This window comes from Pongo abelii, chromosome 21 (genome assembly GCF_028885655.2).
Source record: "Pongo abelii isolate AG06213 chromosome 21, NHGRI_mPonAbe1-v2.0_pri, whole genome shotgun sequence".
NCBI classification, from domain to species: Eukaryota; Metazoa; Chordata; class Mammalia; order Primates; family Hominidae; genus Pongo; species Pongo abelii.
The window spans coordinates 36,294,414-36,313,632 of NC_072006.2; the positions used below are offsets into that span (position 1 = coordinate 36,294,414).

The 19,219-nt window shown below is 47.3% G+C and overlaps 1 protein-coding gene and 1 long non-coding RNA gene across 4 annotated transcripts in view; one reads left to right on the forward strand and one right to left on the reverse strand.

Annotated features, from left to right (window-relative positions):
• Positions 1-19,219, forward strand: part of TM9SF4 (transmembrane 9 superfamily member 4) — a 55,777-nt gene that overhangs the window by 18,413 nt on the left and 18,145 nt on the right. For all 3 annotated transcript variants that reach the window (XM_054541405.2, XM_054541406.2, NM_001131492.1), the window contains 8 exon segments: positions 3,170-3,283; positions 6,239-6,338; positions 11,627-11,795; positions 11,896-12,025; positions 13,114-13,237; positions 15,215-15,333; positions 15,436-15,547; positions 16,909-16,979. In XM_054541405.2, coding sequence (XP_054397380.1) covers positions 3,170-3,283; positions 6,239-6,338; positions 11,627-11,795; positions 11,896-12,025; positions 13,114-13,237; positions 15,215-15,333; positions 15,436-15,547; positions 16,909-16,979 — 939 coding nt within the window.
• Positions 3,170-11,356, reverse strand: LOC129052199 (uncharacterized). The gene is made up of 4 exons (XR_008517093.2): positions 11,218-11,356; positions 8,049-8,778; positions 6,461-6,715; positions 3,170-3,363 (listed from the first exon to the last, which is right to left on the reverse strand). It is a non-coding gene; the product is annotated as an uncharacterized LOC129052199 (long non-coding RNA).

Here is a 19,219-nt window from a genome sequence, read left to right on the forward strand (position 1 = left end):
GGCCTCCCAAAGTGCTAGGATTACAGGCATGAGCTACCGCGCCTGGCCTGTAGTGAACTATTTTAAATAATGTTATTGGGGAACACCCTTTCATGTATACATTTTGGCATACCTGACATATTTTCCTTCACATGCCTAGAAGCAGAATTACAGAGTCAAAGAGTATGTACTTTTGGGGGACTTTTGGATGCAGAGTGCCACATAAACCCGCAGTAGTGTTCCAGTTTATAATCCCTATAGCCATGTGAAAATACCAAGACGGTGACATTTTAATATCTAAAATAGACAGTGTCATCGGATACAGCCATTAGTTCTAAGTTGAACTTCTGAATTGCTTTTGGTTGCCAACTTCAGTATTATATTCAAAGATTCTAGCATATTATGAAAATATTCTTTGCTGTTTTTCATCTCTTGATCCTTCTAAGATAAATTGGTGTGTGATTTGTTGATAGTATCTTTGTGGGAGGATTGTTTTTCAAAAATTCAAGCTGGAGGTGTTTTGTTTTTTAACAACTTTTGGGTGGCTGTTTTTGCCAACAGTACAGGATTTGCCTTCTTTATATTTTGGTTAACTGGAATTCAGGAACAGAGGGGAATTAGAGGAAAAAAGAGGGCAGGGTTTATTTCTCTCACATGACGCACTTGCATTGTAACCAATGACACATGAGGGTTGGCAAAAGCTTCCAATGAGGAAGGGCCAGAATCTTCAGATGCCTAGTCAGGTGGAGGAGTTCCTCTGACGCAGAGGAAATCAGATGCTGTACCCAGCCTGCAGTTGGTAGGCTTTCCATCACTACTCAGAGAGAAAGAAGAAAAATCTATTTGTTTTTGTATTCAAGCCAACCCATACTATGAAACCCTCCCCTTTGTACCAGCATAGAATGTCTCTAGAGAGATTTTCAAGGAACTGGTGATAGCAGTTGTCCATGGGGACCTGGAGTGGGAGAGTTTATTTTTCATGGCATACCCATTTGTACTGTTTGAATTATTATTTACTGTAGTTTGCTTTTTCAAAAAATGTTCACGCTAGTTGCTTTTAAAAAGCCTTACTCGCTGATGGTTATGCAAGATGTTAGCATTAGGGGAAACTGGGTGAAGAATGTATGGGAACCCTCTGTAGTGTCTGTGTAACTCTTCTGCAAATCTAAATTTACTTAAAAATAAAAAGTTCTTTTTAAAAAAAAATGACAGAGGGAAAAAAATACTGTCTTCCTAGCCTTCCTATCCGAATTGCCCCATGAGGCAATTTACCTACTAGTCTTGTCATTTCTTTTAAAGATTTTCCTGCTCTCCTAATTCATCTGGCCTCCTGATTGCCAAATACAATACACCTGTCTTAGCCATGGCACTGTGTTTATTGGAGTCAGGCTTTCCTAATGAACATCAGCTGGCAGATACTTGTAAACGTTCACAACAAATCGGAGGAAAAACTCCATGAAAATATTGCTTAAGACTTTGACCAAGCTATGTGTCTGCAAAAAGTGTACTGAATTCAGAACCTTTTACAAATTCAGAAACTTGTAAAGCCATTTTTTCCCTCAACTTGTAGTCCAGGTAAAAGTACAGGTCAGTCTACATTTTTGGCAAGCCCCCTCAGTGATCCTGATTTCCTATAAAACTGAGTTTCACAGAGTCATCTGAGTGTGTGTGTGTGTGTGTGTGTGTTGGTTAGTTGGTTGGTTGGTTGGATGGGGTGTAACTCGATGGATGGGAGGGCTGTGGAGATCAGGAGGCTGTGGCCAATGTCCAGGTGGGAGGAAATAAGCATCTGAAATGCAGCAGCAGTGAAAGGTTAGGGAGAGCAGTCAGATACAGAAACTGACTTAAGTTGGTGATTTAGGCATGTGGAAGACTAAAGTTCATTGTTCAGACTGCGCAGAAAGAAGAGAATCCGGCAGTTTTTCTAGTTCCTTGCAGGGGCAAAGCACTATTATTAAGGGAAAGAGATGCAATGGACCTTTCTTGCCTTTGATTCCCAGGTGCCTATGCTGCATGCAGATATTTCCTGAGTCCCCATGCTGTGCCAGGCACTGTTCATGGTGCTGCTTTCCCAGAGATCACATTCAAGTGTAGGGGGACATGCAATACGCAAATAAACATATACATATAGTACATGTCAATTAGATAACTCCGTGAGGAGAAATAGATAAGGGACTAGAAAAATGGGTAATGGGAGCCTTGAGGTTGTTTTTTAGATAGAATGGTCAGTGCAGGCTTCCCTGAGGAAGTGATATTTGAGAGACCTGAATGAAATAAGGAGATGTGCCATTGGGCGTGGTAGCTCACACTTGTAATCCCGGCACTTTGGGAGGCCAAGGTGGGCAGATCACCTGAGGTCAGGAGTTGAAGACCAGCCCGGGCAATGTGGTGAAGCCTCATCTGATCTAAAAATAGAAAAATTAGCCGGGTGAGGGGGTGGGCGCCTGTAGCCCCAGCTACTTGGTAGGCTGAGGCAAGAGAATCACTTGAACTTAGGAGGCAGAGGTTGCAGTGACTTGGGTTCGTGCCATTGCACTCCAACCTGGGTAACTCCGTCTCAAAAGAAAAAAAAAAAGAAAGAAAAAGAGATGTGCCGTGCAGGTGCCTGTGGGAAGGGCATTCCAGCAGAAGGCACAGTAAAGACGAAGGCCCTGAAGGGTGCAGAAGGGTTTGTTGTCGGGTCAACAAAGAGGCCCGTGTGGCTGAGCTGAGCGAGGAGGAGAGTGGGAGGTGATGGAGGCCAGCACGGTTTTGGAGAAACTTGTAGGAACATCTTTTGGTAACATAGGAGCTTTTGACAGCGTGAACCAGTTGCTATACAGAGAAATGGGAATTAATTAAATGTCCTGGAGCTTTATTTCCTGCTAGCTATCCTGGGAGTTACACATTATAAATGGTTAAAAGAACATTGATCCAGAAGTGGGGAGACATGGCTCCTGTGTGACAGTCTTCCCTTTTGCCCAGATGTTAATTACTTTGTGGCTCACTCCTGGAAGTGCAGAATTGTTGTCCTGTGGCACTCTTGGGAGCATTTGGGAGCGAACATTTATGAGGTCTTCAGGCTTCATGGGTCAGAGGGTGGCTACACTGGGTCAATTAAAGCAACATGAAGGTGGTATGACTTGATCTGCCTCAGAGGATCTTCTTCACTTCTTCTCCCCAATCCAACCCTGGCCTTTCTTCTGAGCAGGATTGGTTGCCGTGGTCTTTACTGCTTTTCTCCCTGATATGTGAAACAAGCGCCTTCTATGTGCCTGGGGTCGCGCCTATCAACTTCCACCAGAACGATCCCGTAGAAATCAAGGTAAGTGTGTTCCTGGATTTTTGGAGCCTCTGTGCGAGGCAGTGTGTCTGGAGCACCATGGTGAGCTGTTTATGTCCATCCTGTGGTTGCAGAGAAGAAAGAATAGTGTCAGTTACCCTGGAACTCTGCCTCTCCCTCTCCCTGTGCCTCTGGTTCTCAGTCCCCTCTCCATTTCTGGTTCTTTCTGTGTCTCTGTCCCTGTGTATGCTTGTGTATATGTGCATCTCGGTCTCTTTCTCACTCTCACTTTTGCTTTCAAGTATTCTGTCTGTGTCATGTATGTGTCCATCTCTTTTTGTGCCTTTGTCTTACTCCACCTGCCTCTTCTTTAGCATCTCGGCCTCCCTTTCTCACCTGCTCCATCTTCTTCTCTGTTACCAGCTTTGTCTGCATAACTCCTAGCATCTGCTCATATTGTTCATATATTGTGAGCATCTCTTTTCCTTGGCAGTCAGACTTGTAACTTGCAGGAATAGTCATTAAAATAACTTTTACTGAGGGTTATTTACATGCCAGGCATTATGCATGGCTTAGCTCAGGATGCCCCCCAAGAACCCCCTGGGGCCAATTCCATGTGTTACACAGATTTCCCTTTCATTTTACAGATGGGGAAACCGAGGCCTGGGAAGGAAAATTAACATGTTCAAGGTCACATAGTGAGGAAGACATAGGGTTAGTTCAAACCCCATCTCTATTTAGAGGAGACGTGGTCTTTCTCTGTTGCCTAGGCTGGAGTACAGTGGCGTGAGCATAGCTCACTGCCGCTTTGACCTCCCAGGCTAAAGTGATCCTTCTGCCTCAGCCTCCCGAGTAGCTGGGACTACAGGTGTGCACCACCATGCCTGGCTAATTTTTTTTTTTTTTTTTTTTTTTTAAAGTAGAGATGAGGTCTCACTATGTTGCACAGGCCAGTCTTGAACTCCTGGGCTCAAGCAATTCTCGTGCTTCAGCCTCCCAAAGTGCTGGGATTATCAGGCATGAGCCACCACACCCAGCCCAAGACCCCATCTCTTATCCACTGCAGTACCTTCTTCCCACTACCTCTGTCAAAAGCTCCCTCCAGAGCAGAGCAGTGGCCTGGAGGTACCGGAGCTGCTCTGGCTTCCAGTCCCACATAGCTAAGTATGTGAGGGTGGACGCCTTGGGTGGGAAGAGAGGGAGTGGGAGGCAACATAAAGGTGGGACGCATCTCTGTGTAACGTGCATTCTTTTCTCATTGTCCTGAGTGAGAATGCTAAGAAACACAAAATTGTTAAAACAGACTTTTTGGCCATTTTTCCTCAAGCAATTCATGAAATGTTTAATAGAAGTCCTTAATCCCTGCAGTTTCACACCCTGAAAGCTCTGGAACTCAGTTTTTCCAAGCTCATTGAAGGCAAGAACTGACCAGAACTGAACACGAAGCTGTTTATTGACTTTTTCTATTCCACTTAATATGAATATCTTTGCATTTCTCTGCACAAAGAGTTATTGAATATGAGGTACTGTCCAGACCCAGCTTGGCTATGGTTTGTATACCACATTGCCTTCTAAAATCTGGAAATTTTCTTTTTCTTTTTCTTTTTTTTTTTTGTGAGATGGAATCTTGCTCTGTCACCCAGGCTGGAGTGCAGTGGCATGATCTCGGCTCACTGCAACCTCTGCCTCCCAGGTTCAAGCAATTCTCCTGCCTTAGCCTCCTGAGTAGCTGGGATTATAGATGCGCACCACCATGCCCAGCTGATTTTTGCATTTTTAGTAGAGACGGGGTTTCACCATGTTGGCCAGGCTGGTCTCAAACTCCTGACCTCAGGTGATCTGCCCACCTCACCCGCCCAAAATGCTGGGATTACAGGGAATCCAGAAAATTTCTAATCCCAAAAAAGAGTTGAAAAAAGATTGTAGACCTGTATTCCAAAAATCTTTTATACTTTTAGGTGGTGTATGAGGAATGGTCAATAGTTCCTAAATAGTAAAGGTAGCTTTACTTACATTTGGATTAAAATTTTATTTTTTGTAACATTTCGATGGGTTCTGTTTTGTCTGTGGTTTCCAGAGCTATATCTATGTGCTTGTAGTATTTCCTAAACATTCTTCTTCATTGTCTTAAACCTTATTTTTTTATGGCTTTACCATATTTAATTGAAAGAATATGTCATGGTTTATTGATCAATTTCCCATTGCAGGAGCTTTGAGTTGAAGTTATTTTTCATTTTTCCTCTCTTCTCTCATTCAGCAAACATTTAATGAGTACCTACTTTGTGCCTAGCTCTAAAGCACTGGATTTACAGAGGTGACCAAGGCACACGTGGTCCTTGTCCTTATAGAGCTTAAATCTTAGATGCTAATGGGAGAAACTGATTTTTTAAAAAACAGGGAAACTAATTAACGTTTTATCAGATATGCTATGAAGTAAACAGTTGAAGACTGACAGTCCAGTGGATACTGAGGAGTTCCTTAAATACTCTGGTGAGGGAAGGACACAAGCAAGGGGAGAGCTGAGACCTGAATATGAGGAGAAGCCAGGCGAGCACACAATAGGGTAGAAAGGAGCAGTAGGTCAAAGCCTGAGGCAGGAGAGAGCTTGACCGACTGGAGGAGCTGAAGGAAGAAGATCACTATGGTTATGAATAAGGAGTGAACTTCATTGCTCCTAAAATGCTTTTTTTCCTTATTTGGAGTTATTTCCTTAGGAAAGATGCCCAAAAGTGAAATTGCTGTGTCAAGGGATAGCAGCGTGTTCAAGACTCTCACAATGTATTGAATTTGGTTGTGATTCTCAACTAAATCTGTAATGTAGTCTAAAATGAATGAAATGTGAAATAATTCAGAATTGTAGGCAGTACATTATATAGTGTACTGCTGTCATTTCTGCTAATTCGTTTGCCTATTAGATAATATTACCAAGTGTACTAAAGATGTGTGGGTACCAGAGAGGATTATTGGTCATCTTGGTTTCTGCTGGATTCCCATCAGGCTGTGAAGCTCACCAGCTCTCGAACCCAGCTACCTTATGAATACTATTCACTGCCCTTCTGCCAGCCCAGCAAGATAACCTACAAGGCAGAGAATCTGGGTAAGTTCTTCTCCCACACTGCTGTCAACTTGTCCCCAGGGAGAACCCAGCATGATTTTTATAATGATTAACAACAGTTAACTTTGCTATATTCTAGACACTGGTCTACATTGTTTGCATACCTGTTAGCTTATTTAAACCTCATAACAGCCCCGGGGAGACAGTTGCTGTGTTTATTCCCATTTTGCAGGTTAAGTGACTTGTCTTCGTTTATACTGTGGACAAAGGCATCCTCTGTTTTCTTCACAAAACAGCCAGAGTGATCTTTGTTTTGGATCCACAGTCAGTCTTCAGACTTGGAGCACTTGGCTTCCATTTACACCGCCTCTTCTTTATTTCTAGATAGCTCCTCTCTTGCGGCTTCATCACCTCCTCTGCTTTAAATGGAAAGAGAGAGTGAGTGCCTCTGCCCTGAATGCAAGCAGAGATGCCACCACAGTTCTTGCTGAGCTCTGCAGGACTCATGTCAAATAATGTGTGAGGCACCCAGTGCAGTGTCTGACACAAATATTCCATAATTAGTAGCCATTTTATTCTAATTTAAATAATTCTCCATTTGGCAGGATTTCAGGTGTAGAGGCGTCTATTTGTACACAGTTATTAGTGCCTCCTCTGTGACTGTGTTAGGTCCTGGAGATAAAAGCATGGAAAGGTGTCTCCCTGACCTCAAGGAACTTAAGAGACTTTCTTTTCTTACACCTTAGGAAGGAGAAAGGAGAGAACTGGTTCTTGAGCAGACCCCTGAAAGGGCTGCCTTCTCCGTCAGGGCTACGCATGGCTCAGATGTTTCTGGAACCCTTAGCTGACAAATTTATCTACTGCCAGGTATTGGGGGTCCTGGACCAGTTGGAGGCAGGCCTTGGAGCCAGTTTAACCAAAATTGGGTAGCACCATCTCCCCCTAATACCAACTGTGCCAAAGTCTTGCCTTGTAGCGTTGAACAGAGATTGGCCTCAGAGCCTGGGCTGGCCTCCACCAACTGTCTGCAGTGGTGCAGCTTGTGGCCCTGCCACTTACCATCTGTGGACCAGTGCCTGCCTGCCATTGCCCTCCTTTCCTCACCACACCATGCTATCCTCCAGCCACCTTGCCTCTCCCCGGGAAGCCTGACCCACTTGGTGCTCCAGGGTCCTGATATCAGGCCCCTCACAAATGTACCTCCCTTCTCCTGGGAGCTGCTGTGGACCCTTTGGCAGCCCAAGGCTCTATAGTTAGGCACTCTTAGTGTGATCCTGGGTGACCTTAACCTCTCTGAACCCCTGCCAAATCTTCGTGAAGCTGGGGAAAGTTCCTGCCTCATAGAAATGGAGATTTCTGTATACAAATCTTATCCTGCCATATTGCATCTCATTCTGTCTTTGTAGTGCCTGCCTTCATGGCCTAAGGGCTCTTTGACTGGAGGGATTGTGTCTCACATTCCCCTCTCTTCTCAGCTTCTAGCCCAGTGCCTGACACATAGTAGGCATTTGATAATTGTTAGTGTTCTACCTGAGTGGAGCAAAACCATCCTTGATTGCATGACTGTTGGATTGTAAGCCATTTACATCATCATCCTCATCATAATACCTAGAGGGCTCATCCTATGAGCTGGGCACTGTTCTAAGCATTCCTGTGCCTTAACTTATTTAATTCTCACAATAGGGTGTAGATTCTCTTACTCTCCTTATTATAAATAAGGGAAGTGAGGCACAAGGAGGTGAAGTCACTCACCTAGTAAGTGATGGAACTCCAGGAACTCTGGCTCCAGAATCCATGCCCAAGCACCACACTGTACAGCAGCTTCTGTGATTCTGATAGTAACTCTGTAAGCTGAATATTTCATATAGAGGGAACAGCGGCCTCAAGGGTTTGAAAGACTTAGTCAGGGTCACATGGCCAATAGGTGGAGAAATTGAGATTTTTAACTCAGGTTTTTTTTTACCCTAAAGCCAGAGTTCTTTCTGTTGTCGCAGGCTGCCTTCTCCAGAAAGGCCCATAGGGCTGTCTGAGGGCTGTGCTAATGGTTGTCACACTGATGAAGATCCATGGCATGGTGTATGTATTGGAGCAGCTTTGGCAGGTGTTCCGGATAGAACCTTGGACTCTCTGGGAGGCTCCACATTCATGGCTTACTGCTCATTGTTAAAAGGAGTACTTCCACATATAAAATGAGCCATTTCGCTCATGCCTGTAATCCCAGCACTTTGGGAGGCCAGAGTAGGCGGATCACCTGAGGTCAAGAGCTCAAGACCAGCCTGGCCAACATACTAAAATACAAAATTTAAAAACATTTGTAAATCTCTACTAAAAATACAAAAGTTATCCAGGCATGGTGGTGCACGCCTGTAATCCCAGCTACTTGGGAGGCTAAGGCAGGAGGATTGCTTAAACCCAGGAGGCAGAGGTTGCAGTGAGCCGAGATTGCGCCATTGCACTCCAGTCTGAGCAACAGATCAAGACTCTGTCTCAAAAACAAAACAAAAAAAGAAATAGAAATGAGCCATTTCCTGACCATTATGTCCCCTTTCTTGGCTTAAACTTAATTTTTAAATATCAAGAAGCGATTCCACTGTACTTGGTCTGCAGCCCTGTTCCTCTCTGTAGCTCTTTCTCTCCTCAAGGATCCTCGTTGACGGGAGATGAAATAGGCAGTAGGAAATAGTATAGAGGAAAGAGGCCAGGGGTTTAGCATTACCACCACCCCCTCGTATCACCACGAGCAGGTCTCTGATCCTCAGCTTGTCATCTATAAAATGCCATTTCAGCAGTGGGCTCTGCAGATGTCTTACTGTGTCCTCGCTCTTCACTGGCCAGTCCATCCCTGGGTTTTGCAGGCTCACCTGCACTGCCAGCCTTCCAAAACAGGGTGGAGGGGTGAGGCCTTCATCCAGGCCCGTCCTCAACTTCTCCCTCTCCTGCGTGCCTCCTCCACACTCAAAGCATCGCTTGCCAGGGCCGCTACTTTGCACAGCAGAGTGCTGGCGCCTACAGCGGTGTAGCTCGTGGCCCTGCCATTTACCATCTATGGGCTGATAACCCCCAACTTCCATCTGTGCCCTGACCTCTCCTCTGCGCCTCAGATCTTGATATCTAAGTGCCCACTTGATATATCCCAACTGAAAATGCCTTCGATGTAAATTTGCTGTTCTTTCTATTTTCCCACCTAGAACCTGGTTGTAGAAACCTCAGAGTCTTCCTAATATGCACCACCCCTCAGTCATGCCTTGTTTACAGTCAGCACCGCTTCCCCTGGATTTCACCTCCTCGGAGCTCCTGAATCTGTGTACTCTTCTCTACCCTCACCAGCACCTGTTCCAGCCACCAGTGTCGCTCATGCAAGACTGACTGCCATCGCCGCCCCCCGCCCCCCCCCACCACCATTGCTTGCTGCCAGGTCCTTGCATCCTCTGTTTTCTTCACAAAACAGCCAGAGTGATCTTTCTGGAACCAGACCCAGATAACATCTTTCTCTACCCCTGTTAGAAACCTTCATTGGATTTTGTTGCTTTCTAGGTCAAACTGGTCAAGATCAAACTGTGTGTGTCCCACAGGCCCCCTGCACACTGGCCCATCTCTGCAGCTCATCTGAGCTTTCTGCACTGTAGCCACACAGGCCTCTCAGGTTCAGTGCCTCCCTCGCCCCAAAGGGGCGTTTGCACATGCTGTCCTGTCTGGAATATTCTCCCATTTCTTTGCCTAGTTAACATCTCTCTTCCTTTCAAGTACCACTTCCTCAGGGAAGCTGTCCTAGACCCACTCCCCTGTGTCTGCAGCAAGTTATATATTCTCATTTTGCTGATTATTCAGCAAAGTCTATCTTCCTGCTAGGCCATGCACTCTATGAGTACGTCTATTCAACTTTGTATCTTTAGGGCCTGGCACGTAGCCAGTACCCAGTACATGTTCACAGATGAATGAATGACTGGATGACTAGGGAGAGTGCCCTATCGAGCAGATCCACACTGAAGGAAAAGTGCGAGACCAAGTGCATGTGGAGGTGTTAATTAGTCTTCATCTTGTCCATCAATTGTTAAACAGCTCAGAGTGAAAGCACCATGGGGTTTGCTTGATAGTCCCTAACTGCTTAGTGCCTGTTAGGGTGACATCTGGCAGCAAGTTACTCTGAGGCAAGGGCACACAAGGGGTGCCACTTCATTGTGTCAAAAGATGTTTTGGCTAAAAATCTCAGGTGCTGGATTTCACCCCACTCCCCTCCCTGCTGGAACCAGGATCTGAAGACACAGAGATAAATAGGAAACAGTCTACCAGTAACGAGCTCATAGGTAGGGGAGCCAGAAAAACGACTGTATCAGCACATTGTGCAAAGTAAATCCTTGACATAGGAATGGGTGCTGATGATAAAAAAGTGTTTGATGCCTGCCTACTCTGTGCCTGCTACTTTATTGGATTGACTTCCTTTATTTCTCACTGTAACCCTGTGAGGTGGATACTATTATTATCCCATTTTATGGATGAGGACATTGAGGCTCAGTGAGATGGAGTGATTTACCAAGACTGCTAAGGCAGGCAGCCGGGAGTCAGAGTCATCTCTCCACTGCATAATGCTGTCCTCACACAGGGCAGTCAGGGGAGGGAGTGATGGGCTTGTCCTGCAGGGGTTAGGAAGGGCTTCCCAGAGAGAGTGAAATGGAAACTGGGCTTCCTGGGGAGGCCAGGAGCATGGGGCAGGGAACTCTAGGAGAAGGAAGCGACTGAGGCCCAGAGGCATAGAAGGATGTGATGCTTGGCCAGGCGCGGTGGCTCACACCTGCAATCCAGCACTTTGGGAGGCCGAGACGGGCAGATCACGAGGTCAGGAGATTGAGACCATCCTGGCTAACACAGTGAAACCCTTCTCTACTAAAAATACAAAAAATTAGCCGGGCGTGGTGGCACGCACCTGTAGTCCCAGCTACTCGGGAGGCTGAGGCAGGAGAATGGCCTGAACCCAGGAGGCAGAGTTCATAGTGAGCGGAGATCGTGCCACTGCACTCCAGCCTGGATGACAGAGTGAGACTCCGTCTCAAAAAAAAAAAAAAAAAAAAAAAAAAAAAGATGTGATGCTTGATGAGTGCTGAGTGCTAAGGGGTCTGGTAGCACTAGAGCCCAAAGGAGGAGGGTGGCAGGTCCGAGGTTAGCTGGGACAGTTGGGCGTGAAGCGATGGGAAGGGCATTGGCTGCCAGGCTGAGGTACTGCTAAAGTCCTTGAAAGCCCATGTTTGCCCTGCAGTCCTGCGTCTCTGTGACTCTGCTGACCTCAGCAACCTCAGGGCTGAAGCTCTGAGCTCGATCTGTCTCTCTTATGGCAGGAGAGGTGCTGAGAGGGGACCGGATTGTCAACACCCCTTTCCAGGTTCTCATGAACAGTGAGAAGAAATGTGAAGTTCTGTGCAGCCAGTCCAACAAGCCAGTGACCCTGACAGTGGAGCAGAGCCGACTCGTGGCCGAGCGGATCACAGAAGACTACTACGTCCACCTGTAAGTCACCCTCTGCTCCCTGCTGCCTCAGGCTCACACAGGGGAGGACACTGATGGGAGAGGCGGTTGAGAGGGACTGAGCGGGGCCTTCGCTTTCCAGCATTGCTGACAACCTGCCTGTGGCCACCCGGCTGGAGCTCTACTCCAACCGAGACAGCGATGACAAGAAGAAGGAAAAAGATGTGCAGTTTGAACACGGCTACCGGCTCGGCTTCACAGATGTCAACAAGGTAGAGTGTCTTTGGCGTGCTCACAGGGCCGGGAGCCACACCTCACGAGTCCAGAGCACTTCGGGCCACAGAAAAGGTGGGGCTCGGCCACAGCAAGTTTCTCCAGGTGCCCTGGGCATGCTGGTCTGTCAGAGGTCCGAGTGCTCCGGGCAAGGCCCTGGGAGGTGCTACAGGGAGGTGAAGGCATAATTCTTAGGAAGTTAGGTTCCATTTTCGTAAGATTAAAACAACATCAAAAAAAAAAAAACGTGGAACTTTATCAGTATGTAGGAGAGAGGGCTAAGTAGTGGTCAAGGGCGTGCAGGCTCCCTGGGTTTGAATCCTGCCTCTCCCACTTACTAGTTGTCTGAGTGACCCTGAGCCTGTGGTTCCTTAGCTGTAAAATGTATGCAGCAGCAGTGGCAGGGTAAATTAGCACAGCCGTGTGAGCCCTTCCCAGCACAGCCCTGGAGAATCAGCTAATAATGTGATGATTATAGCCCTGATTCTCTTATCTTTCTTTCTAAACTGAAAGATATTAGTTAGGGAATAAATTACAAAAACATTTGTTTTGAGGTGCAGCCCCTGTCCCCAAAGGGCGTCTGTCCTAACTGGGAAGAGAACCGACAGTGGGAGGCTCTAGGTCTCCAGTCCCAGCTGCCTTTCACTGGCCGTTAATGGCAGGGGAGGTCAGAGGGAGCTCCTTTTACACTCAGGTTGTCACAGAGGAGGTGGGCCATGAGAAGCTGGTGGGCTTTTGCTGAGTGGAGTTGGGGGTGGCATTCTAGTTGGAGTGATTGCAGGGTAGAGACTGGTTCATGGGGCGGTGGGCGCAGGGGAGGCTAGGTGAACTCATGTGACTTAGATGATTACACCCAGTTGTATCAGGGTCAGATGATAGAAGGCCTTGAATGCCAGACTTGGAGAATTGGGCTTTTGTCTGGTAAGCTGCAGGGAGCCCTTGAAGAGCTTCTGAGTAGGGGAGTGATGAGAACAGTGTTTTAGGAAGGTTAGTACAGCCAGACATGCTGGGTGAGGCAAGGGCCCTAATAACTGGAGAGTATCCCTAAGTGATGTTCTGTTGTGCTTTCTCTGTTGCTGTGTTTCAGATCTACCTGCACAACCACCTCTCATTCATCCTTTACTATCATCGGGAGGACATGGAGGAGGACCAGGAGCACACGTACCGTGTCGTCCGCTTCGAGGTGATTCCCCAGAGCATCAGGCTGGAGGGTGAGTGGGGAGGTGTGGCCGGAGGGGCAGGGCTGGATGGGCCTGGGCTTCTCCACCCAGGGTCTTCGCACTCTTCTCCCTCCTGAGCTGGCCGATGGGCTCGGGTGTGGCGTGTGGGCCCAGCCAAGGTAGGATCATGGTATTCTCATTAGAGAAGACGGGGTGGGGGGGCAGCTGACAGCTGCGGTGTCACGGGCTAGACACCTTACTAGTTTACCCCTTCCCAGCAACCCCAGGAGGTACGTGATGATTACAGAGGAGGAACTAGAGGCTCAAAAGGGGCTAGTGACTTGGCCAAGACCAAACAGCAGGTTGGGGCTTTGTTGGGCCTCCTCACAAGAACCAGCCAGCTCACCCTAGGTTGAGAACAAGGGGCCAGGGTACAGACAAAGCCTGTAGGCAGCAGGTTTCTTCGTTCCTCTGCTTCTGTGTAAGTGATTGGCATAAACTAAAATTTGCCCAGGGTCAACAAGTGTGTGGGAGTTTGAGAGTCCAGCACAGTCCTGATGGGCCTCATGGGAGCTGGTCCGGCTTCGCCTCACCCCTTGGCCCTTGATCATCACAGTGTGCTTTTCAATTAAGCAGCATGCCCAGGCTTTTGACCATGTTGGTGGTATTTGGACTTTTTTTTTCCCACTGTGGAACTTAGTGTTCAAACAAAATTAGACACAGAAGTCCCAAACAGATCCTGCCCTTCAAGAGCTCCATAGCACATCTCCTCTGGGAGCTTCCTGAGCATGGTTCTATGTTTGCATATGTGACAGTTTTGAGGTCACCTGCTCCCCTACTGGCTCTTCAAGCTTAGAGTCTCCGTGTCTCCTTTTCTCATCATTTTATCTTTTTTCTCCCCCCCAAGACAGAGTCTTGCTCTGTCACCCAGGCTGGAGTGCAGTGGCGCAATCTGGGCTCACTGCAACCTCCGTCTCCTGGGTTCAAGCAATTCTCCTCCCTCAGCCTCCCAAGTAGCTAGGATTACAGGCGCCCCCCACCGCACCTGGCTAATTTTTGTATTTTTAGTAGAGACGGGGTTTCACCATGTTGGCCAGGCTGGTCTCAAACTCCGGACCTCGTGATCCGCCCGCCTTGGCCTCCCAAAGTGCTTGGATTACAGGCGTGCCACCGCGCCCAGCTCACCGTTTTATCTTAAGCACCCAGCACAGTACCTGGCCCATAGTTGGTGCTTATTATATGTTGTTGGTTGAATGAGTGGATGGATAACAGGATGAACAGATGAGCAAATGAAGGGAGAAAACATCTGAATGATTGATTACAAAAGTGCCAGGGCTTTAGAGATAGACTAAATGAATGAGTAGGCATGACGGAATGGATCAAGGTTTTATGTTGAATGGGACTGGCTGGATGGTGGGTGAATGTTTGAATTGAGTGAAGGAACACTGACTCAGGGAGGAACTCCGACTCAGACCCCTCCCTTCCCCCATGCACAGGCCTCTCTGCAGCCCCTAAGGACCTTCGGAAAGTCAGGGCTCTGGGGAATAATTTTCAAAAACCATTGTTGGCCAGGCATGGTGGCTCACACCTGTGATCCCAGCACTTTGGGAGGCCAAGACAGAAGGACTGTGTCAGGCCAGGAGTTCAAGACCAGCCTGGGAAACATAAAAGGACCTTGTCCCTATAAAAAATTTCTTAAAATTAGCCAGGTGTGGTGACACACACCTGTAGTCCCAGCTACTCCAGAAGCTGAAGCAGAAGGATGACTTGAGCCTGGGAAGTTGAGGCTGCAGTGAGCTATGATTGTGCCATTGCCTGCGTGACAGAGCAAGACTCTATCTCTAAAAAAATAAGGTTTAAAAATAAAAAATAAAAAAAGCCCATTGTTGCCCATTGTGCTCCCAATCTCCACTCAGACACTAGAGGCTGGGTCCCTGCAACAGGCAGCCTTGAGGGCAGCCCCTGGAATAGCCCCTGGACAGTGGCACTGGCCACCACAGGAACAAACTGAGTCTGTGTCTCTCTCAGACCTCAAAGCAGATGAGAAGAGTTCGTGCACTCTGCCCGAGGGTACCAACTCCTCGCCCCAAGAAATTGACCCCACCAAGGAGAATCAGCTGTACTTCACCTACTCTGTCCACTGGGAGGTGAGAAGGGGCTGGAGCTCATGGGCAGGGGAGGAGGGCTCTGGTCTGTGTCAGGTTCTCCAGCAGGAGGCCTGACTCTAAGTGCTTCCTCCCACCTGCCAGGAAAGTGACATCAAATGGGCCTCTCGCTGGGACACTTACCTGACCATGAGTGACGTCCAGATCCATTGGTTTTCTATCATTAACTCCGTTGTTGTGGTCTTCTTCCTGTCAGGTGAGAGATCTGTGGGTTGAAGGAAAGGGGGTGGGGGTTGGGGTTGAGGGACTGAGACATCACATCATGTATGGGGGACTTCCAGGGTGTTCTCAGGGCCAGGTGTAGGTCGAAAACAGACATCAGGGCTCTGCTAAGCATCAGGTGTACATAGGTGAACAAGACTCATCTCTAGAGAGCTCTAGAACTCTGGAGAGCTCATTCATGGAGGACAGACACACCTGAGCCTGCACACATTCTTGATTCATTCAACAAGATGTTGTTGTTGCTCATTCTGTGCCAGGCACTTTGCCAGATGCTGGGAATATGGTGTGAACAAGCCCGACCCAGTCTCTGCTCCCATAGAGCCTATATTCTAGTGGTGGGAGAGAAACAAAAAAGCAAATAAGTAGTGGAGTTCCAGATAGTGATACATTCTATGAAGCAGATCAACAGGGTGGCCAAATACACAATAGCTGAGGAAAGTGTGAAGGCTCTTGGGGAAGACCTTTCTTTACGAGAAGAAGCCACCATCTAGAGACCTGGGAAAAGTCTGTGCTAGTGAGGATCATGGTCCTGCAGCAAGATAAGCTTGGCAAGAAACCGGGTGGTGAGAGGGTGGTAGGCAGGAGTAGAATGACACTGATGGTTTCACTATCATATCAGAAGCGCAAATAATGCTAAATACTGTTTATTAAACATTTACCAAAGGGCCAGCTGCTGAACTAAGCACTTTACAAACATTTCAATCCCTGAAGCCCTGTGAACTAGGCCCGAAAATGTTGAGGGAACTCAAGGTCATATGGCCCATTCTCTTAACCATTACAGACAGTGCTGCCTAGAGAGGGAAACAGGAAAGTACAAATGGGGCTGGGAGTGGCTCTGTACTGTTCAGGGTGCTGGGACGTGAAGATGCCCAGGGTGAGCCTTGAAGCACGAGTAGGAGTCAGTCAGGACACGGCGGGGCATTCTGGGCAAAAAGGATAGCTTGAAGAAAGGCGTGCCGATGAGAACATAGTGAGGCCAGGAGCCAACTGAAGCAGCAGATAGCCAGAGGTGGAGCCACAGGCGGCCCTTCGACACATGAGCTGAGAAGTCAGTAGGACCAAGCCATGGAACAGCTGGGATGCTCCTCTCCCCAGGATACCCCTACCCATCCCAGCAGCCCTTTCCTCCCCACCTCCATGCTCTGTGCTCTCCTCCCCTGGTAGCTGGAGTGGAGCTCCCCCGAGAAGAGGCCTTGAGGTGGCTGCATAGCCAGTTCACAATGGAGCAAGCTGTGCATGCCAGCCGTCGCACAGTAAAACATCATGTCCAGGAGGGCATGGAGCATGGGCTTGCTGGCAGCGCCAACTTCTCCTCCTCACCGCCATCTGTTTCAGGTATCCTGAGCATGATTATCATTCGGACCCTCCGGAAGGACATTGCCAACTACAACAAGGAGGATGACATTGTACGAGGTCTTGGCTGGGGAGGGATGAAGTTGGACAGGGGGGGAGGAGGACCGTGTGTGTGCATGTGTGTGTGTATATTATCATTCATAGAGGAAACCTCAAAATACTAAAACAGTTTAGTATACTTTTTTTTTTTTTTTTTGCGACGGAGTCTCGCTCTGTCACCAGGCTGGAGTGCAGTGGTGTGATCTCAGCTCATTGCAATCTCCACCTCCCGGGTTCAAGCGATTCCCCCACCTCAACCTCCCGAATAGCTGAGACTACAGGCACACACCACCACACCTTGCTAATTTTTTGTATTTTTTAGTAGAGATGGGGTTTGCCATGTTGGCCAGGATGGTCTCAATCTCCTGACCTCATGATCCACCCACCTCGGCCTCCCAAAGTACTGAGATTACAGGCATGAGCCACCATGCCTGGCCTAGTATACTTTTAATACTAAAAATTTAATACTAAAAAAGTAAGGAAAAAAGTTTTATTCACCCAAAGTGATAGGGATGGCCTTTCTAATTTTAAAGCATAAAAACAGTGGAAGAAATCACAAAAAATAGTTGATTTATTTGACATTAAAAATCGTAAAACTATTCTGCATGCCAAATACGTAAACAAAACAGAAGGCTACAATGGCAAAACAATATCTGCAACAAACTTGAAAAAAGTGGCACAGTTTAAAGAATTCATATAAAATCTCTTTGTTTAAAAAAACTAGGTCAGGGCTGGGCAGAGTGGCTCACACCTGTTATCTCAGCACTTTGGGAGGCCAAGGCAGGTGGATCACTTGAGATCAGGAGTTCAAGACCAGCCTGGCTAACATGGGAAAACCTCATCTCTAATAAAAATACAAAAATTAGCTGGGTGTGGTGGCATGCACCTGCAATCCCAGCTACTCAGGAGGCTGAGGCAGGAGAATCACTTGAACCCAGGAGGCAGAGGTTGTAGTGAGCCAAGAAGGCGCCACTGCACTCCATCCTGGGCAGCAAAGTAAGACTCTTGTCTCCAAAGGAAAAAAAAAAAAAAAACTAGGGGACAGTAGATGACTTGAGGTTAGGAGTTCAAGACCAGCCTGACCAACATGGTGAAAACCTGTCTCTACTAAGATACAAAAATTAGCTGAGCATGGTGGTGGGCGCCTGTAGTCCCAGCTACTCGGGATGCTGAGGCCAGAGATCGCTTGAACCTGGGAGATGGAGGTTGCAGTGAGCCAAGATCACACCATTGTACTACAGCCTGGGCAACAGAGTGAGACTCTGTCTCATAAATAAATAAATAAAACCAAAAAGTCTAAAATTTCTAATGTAATGATGAACAGGAAATTTACAGGCAAGACACTGCAATATGCTCAGTAAGCAAGAGAAAACTGTTTTTACCTCAGGAATAACCCCACAAAATGCAGGTTCAAACAATCTTGAGAAGACCGTTTTGGATCATCATATTAGCACAGATTTTTTTCTTTTTTTAACAGTACTAATTGTTGGTAAGGTTAATGTGAGCCAAGCATCTTTCCATACCACCCATGGAAGTATAAGTTGGTAGCTTTCTGAAAAGTGATTGGCAGTGGATATTAAGAACTGTAAAACAGGCTGAGCATGGTGGCTCACGCCTGTAATCCCAGCACTTTGGGAGGCCAAGGCAGGAGGATCACTTGAGCCCAGGAGTTCAAGACCAGCCAGGGCAGCATTGGGAGATCCTGCCTCAACAAAAACAAAAAAGAACTAAAACAGGCAACTTGCTTTGCACAGCAGTTCTTCTATTATTTTTCTAAGGCAAGATTCAAAACACCAAGACTTGGTGTAGAAATATTGCAGCTTTTTTTTTTTTTAGAGATGAAGTCTTGCTCTGTTGCCCAGGTTGGAGTGCAGTGACATGATCTCGGCTCACTGCAAGCTCCGCCTCCCAGGTTCACGCCATTCTCCTGCCTCAGCCTCCCGAGTAGCTGGGACTACAGGTGCCCGCCACCATGCCCGGCTAATTTTTTGTATTTTTAGTAGAGATGGGGTTTCACCATGTTAGCCAGGATGGTCTCGATCTCCTGACTTCATGATCCGCCCACCTCAGCCTCCCAAAGTGCTGGGATTACAGGCGTGAGCCACCGCGCCCAGCCAGAAATATTACAGCTTTGAAATACAATATCAAAGAGCTTTTATTGACCTGAAGAAATGTTCACAAATACCAACTGAAAATAACAAAGTACATAGTGTGATCCCAATGTTATTGTTTAAAGCATACATATACACATATA